General features: G+C 50.5%; 1 protein-coding gene across 1 annotated transcript; it reads right to left on the reverse strand.

The window, feature by feature from the left end:
* Positions 1–632: 632 nt before the first annotated feature.
* Positions 633–4,525, reverse strand: LOC144118328 (uncharacterized). The gene is made up of 2 exons (XM_077651285.1): positions 4,306–4,525; positions 633–1,818 (listed from the first exon to the last, which is right to left on the reverse strand). Exons 1-2 carry the CDS (start codon positions 4,403–4,405, stop codon positions 761–763), a joined length of 1,158 nt encoding a protein of 385 aa, XP_077507411.1. The 5' UTR covers positions 4,406–4,525; the 3' UTR covers positions 633–760.
* Positions 4,526–4,964: the final 439 nt, after the last annotated feature.

A 4,964-nucleotide genomic window follows, 5' to 3' on the forward strand; every position in this document is an offset into this window, starting at 1 on the left:
CGGCGTGTGGGCTCAGAGGTTAACTCATCGGATTGTGCCCCTATAGAGAGGGAAGGCCTGTAAGGTACGTGGAGGGCAGTGTGAACGGCGCAAAAAACTGAGGAAGGAGCTAAGAAAAATTACCGCTCTAAAAACAACCACTGGTGAACTCGGTAACTGCCTTTGTTTGCTAGGGGCCTTGGAAATATTTGCCCTCGAAAAATATTAAGTGCAGCGGAGTCTGCCGCTTAGGAGATAAGAGGAGGAGAGGAGGGGATGGACCGGAGCGGTGTTTGGGAGTTAATGGTTTCGTCTAAAGAGAGTTAATGGGAGTTTAATATTGAATGTCCTCAAATCGTTTACGGTTACCATTGCGTCCGCCTCCTATCAGCGGACATAAGTGATGTGATATCGCGTTCACTCTGACATCTATGGTTATGCGAGCTGCCTTTGCTCTAGAGCAGTATTTCTGTGTGTGGACGGAGGCGGGGACAGAATGTACGCATCAAGCTTTGAGAAGTAAACTTGGTCCTGTGGATAACCCGTGCCTAATGCCGAGAGAGCCCTGTTGTCGACAGCACCTACACAGCTCTGAAGCCTGTCATGCATGCGCCGATGCCTTTGGATGCGCAAACAACTGATACAGCAGAGCAGCTGCGGATTTATTTTCTTCTTTCCCCTAAGCCCTTGTTAGTGTCTGTCGCTCTAAATGTTCAAGCTGTAGAATGACAGCAAGCAAAACAACCACCTCAGCATGCCAGTAAGGTTTTCGTTCTCCGCATTACACAACGGAGTAGCCGGCTGGTTGCGTTGCACTGGGGCACGGGGTGTTTGTGCAGATCGTTAACCTTGCATCCGAAGTTTTCGAACCGGAGGTGGCCAGGGTGGCTTCGAGCGGATTCTTGACTATCCTCCTCTTGGAAGTCATTTTGAAATGGCGGCTCAACACAAGGAGCAGGCCGATGATGGGGAGCGGAAACACTATCATGGCCATCGCGAAGACCGTCATTTCCGCGGGAAGCTGGCTATCGGATACGAAACGGAAACCGTACGGGTACAGTTCTTGACCCGCCTCGCTGTCGCTGTACTTGACAGCCTGGACCTCGTAAGTCAATTCGAAGGAGGGCTGTTTTGGCCCAGTGTCCTTGGTGATGCTCTCCGCTGAGAGAGGAAGTTTCCGCATGAGCAGTGCCGGAGCAGTCATCACGCCTAGACTCGAATCGTCCTTACCAGGTTGCGGTCCCATGCCCACACGACTTGCAGCCAGTATCTTGTTCAAGATGACCTTCTTGATGACGTCGATCGCTAGCTGCCGGCGACGGCGGCTGCTCTCAGCGGTTTCGTTCTTGAACTCTGCGGCAACTTCCGTTTGGTTGGCACCGAGCGTGGTGCTGGCGTTTGCAGTCTTATTCTGCGCCAGGTGTCGGCGAAGGATGAAGATCAGGGGGCTAATGTGCTTCTTTTCGCGCTTGCTTCGCATGATCTGCTCGATGATCGTGGCATGCTCACAAGCTGAGTCACCGTACGCGTTGGATGATTCGGGGTGGGTGGGCCTCCTCAGAATGGATTTGCGAACAGCCGCGTGGTCGCGCGCAGGTTCCACAATAAAGAACGGAAGTCGGGGCCGGGGCTGCTTGCGTAGCTTCCGCTCTGGAACCTCGTCCAGACCGTCTTCTCTCTTCCGGCGATTCATGCCTGCAGCGCTTGCGATGCGAATGCGGAACGTCTCCCTTGTCTTTAGGATTGGCCAGACACTGTCAGCGGTGCCGGAGTAGCCAGAAATCGGAAGGCCAGCCTTAGACCACCCCGAAAGGCTTTCCAATAACGCCGTCTCTTGGCCTGTAAGTAAAGAGAAGAATCATGTTACTTATATGACAGCAGGAAAACAGGGTAATTCCTTCTTCTGTGAGCAAGAAAACGAGAGCAACCTTCGGTATGCCGATCCGACTGTAAAGCAACTGAAAACACGGCTGTTTACCATGTTTTCAATTGCTTTACTGTCTGTTTTCGCTACATGACATAACCGCGAATACCGACGTAAACTTGGCAACAATCACAAAGAACAAAAACTAGAAACACACAGAACACTATGTAAGTTCTCAGAAGTGAATACCTCTTTCGCTTCAAGAATATAGCGTACTCTATGCGCATAGTCATTATGACAAGCTGCTAGTCCCGCAAAGTTCAACCATCAAATCCCTAAACATTAGTTTCCTTGTGGCGGTAGGCAGTAGGATAGGAAAATAATGTTTCCCACGAAATAATTCTAGGCGCAGCAACAGCCTAAACTGTGAACGACCAGGAAAAATGAACGGGTGGATGGAGGTGGGCGACTACGTGGTGTAAACGGGGCCAGACACCGGGCGGTAATTACGGGCTGGTGAGCTTCCTGCGGAATCACAAGTATGCATTCAGCTTCTTGCGACCAGCTTTTGTTCTCACGGCTTAGGAGCCTCCTGAGCCTGCGTAGAGATGCTGCGATGGCGTAGAGGTAGAGTATCCGCCTCGCGTGCGAGAGGACCGAGTTTCGAATCCCAGTGTTGCGCAATTCTTCATCGGATAAAAAGAAATGGTTTATGGTTCATGGGGGTTTAATGTGGGGGGCAGGTCTGGATCATGAGAGGGAGCTCGTTTGGTGTGTTCTGTCAGATCATGAACGGCAGTTTACCAATATCTCTCATGAGAAAAGCATACAACAACTGCATGTTAACGATGCTCACCTACTGGGCAGAAACGCGGAGGCTAACGTAAAGTTCTTAAGGACAATGAGCTATAAAAAAATGGTAGGTGTAACGTTAAGAGTCACGAAGAGGGCAGAGTGGGTGAGGGAACAAACATGTTGATGACATCCTAGCAAAAACCAAGAGGAAGAAATGGCTTCGGTACGGCATGTAATGCGAAGGCAAGATAACCGATTATCATTAAAGGGGACGGACTGGATTCCAAGAGGAGGCAGATATACCAGGGAGCGGCAGAAGGTTAGGTTGGCGGATAAGATCAAGAAGTTTGCTGGGCTAAGGTGGCCACAGCTGGCAAAGGACAGGGTTAGTTGGAGAGATATATGTGAGAGGTATTTGCCCTGCAGTGGGCGTAGTCAGGCTGATTATTATGATGAAGCCTGCGTGACTTCCGCAGGCCTCGTACAGCTTCTCGCGAAAAACATGGCCCGCAGTCGTCACAAGTAGCGCAGTGTTTGCGATAAGTGGCGCATGCCTATATTTGCAAGTGACCGAAGCAATTGCCGCGCACTGCGGCGGCGAAAAAGTGGCTTCAAGCACTCCGCCGTATTTCAAAAAATAAGTTTAATATCTTGGGTCTCGATGGGTCTTCTTGGGTCTCAATATCTTGGGTGTCAATGTTATCGATGAATTTATTAACTGATCCCTTATGTAATACCCCTGAAGCGGGTCTTTAAGGTGAATAAAGCAAGTAAAGTGAAGCTCTACAGCCACTGAAAAATTCTGTTTTTCTCTTGTATTATCCAACGCAACCGTACGTGCGCGTTCGAAGTTACTTTGACATAGCACTATGAGTGACCCTGTTTATACTTGGTCTAGAAATGACATTTCTACAAATGACGCTTGTTTATGCTTGGTCTACAAATGAGCTTTCTTTCATTTCACGTCCACGAAGATTTTAGCACCAGGATTATTTCATTGCAAAGTGTTTCCAGGTCGCCAGGCCGAACAAAAAAGGGTTGTTTGTAATTTTTATGAGAAAAATGCAACATAGCAATCACAAAAAATAAAAAGATCAGCGTTAACTTTTTTTCTTGTGTCCACGCCATGGAACTATTTCATCCGTGTCGCTGCTAGAGCGCCCGAAGTGTACTTTCACTCCGCGGTAATGAATCGAAGGCCGGACACGTGCAGTGTACGGGCCCGAGTCCGGCCCGGACTCGAAATTTAAACCCGGCAGCCGGCTCAGGCCCAGCGAAACAGCGCATTTTCCAGACCAGCCCGGCCCCGCCGCGGTGCCTCAGTGGTTAGGGCGCTCGACTACTGATCCCGAGTTCCCGGGTTCGAACCCGACCGCGGCGGCTGCGTTTTTATGGAGGAAAAACGCTAAGGCGCCCGTGTGCTGTGCGATGTCAGTGCACGTTAAAGATCCCCAGGTGGTCGAAATTATTCCGGAGCCCTCCACTACGGCACCTCTCTCTTGCTTTCTTCTTTCACTCCCTCCTTTACCCTTCCCTTACCCCATGGTTCAGGTGTCCAACGATATATGAGACAGATACTGCGCCATTTCCTTTCCCCCAAAACCAATTATTATTATTATTAGACCAGCCCGAGCCCGTGCAGTGCTCTGTACCCCACACCGACTCGCCTGAGAGAGGTCGTGTGTCGCTTTCCGCCGCCTGGCTGACGGAGACCGCTACGATGAGGACGCCAAGAAAAGCGCCCCTGGGAAGCGTCCGCCTCAGCATTGTGGTCGAGCCTCGCAGATGTCGGGCGTTCACAGTCCCTGAGAGCACGCCACTGCGATCGAACGTGCCCCGCGAGCTGCTGGCCGTGCCTTCAGCTTCCGCGAGAAGAGAACGAAGACAACGACGCTCTCTTCTTTTTCGCGGCTGAAGACCAGGACACGGGCTTCCACTCGATTTGGCGGCGCTGGGCCAGCCCCGAAGGAAGACAGATAGCGTGACGCAAAGTGTGCTCAGGGCAGTTCATCCTAGTGCTTAATCCTGCGAAGGACGTTTGAACATTTCGTGTTTTGAATGCCCCATACCCGCACTCTTGCGTTCGGTGAGCGTTACTGAGCTTTTTTTTTTGTTTAGATAAAAAGGAAAATGAAGTGGCTTTGTCTTCTGTGATGTTCATTTTCGCGAACTACCTGGCAAAGGCGTCTCTCAATTGCCCCGTGCTACCTATCGTTCCGGCTACAGCGTACATTACAGCAGCGAAATTTCGAACACAGAATTTGTTAAGAATGACAACTGGATCTCTTTTAAGACCTGATGATTACCTGCGCCTGAGGTATTCGTG

The sequence above is a fragment of the Amblyomma americanum genome, chromosome 2, assembly GCF_052857255.1.
Source record: "Amblyomma americanum isolate KBUSLIRL-KWMA chromosome 2, ASM5285725v1, whole genome shotgun sequence".
Classification (NCBI taxonomy): Eukaryota; Metazoa; Arthropoda; class Arachnida; order Ixodida; family Ixodidae; genus Amblyomma; species Amblyomma americanum.

Coding starts and splice junctions, on each gene's coding strand:
- LOC144118328 (XM_077651285.1), bottom strand. CDS start 4,405: ATGCTGAGGCGGACGCTTCCCAGGGGCGCTTTTCTTGGCGTCCTCATC. Junction 1,819..4,305: donor CGACACACGACCTCTCTCAG/GCGAGTCGGTGT, acceptor CTTTACTTACAG/GCCAAGAGACGGCGTTATTG.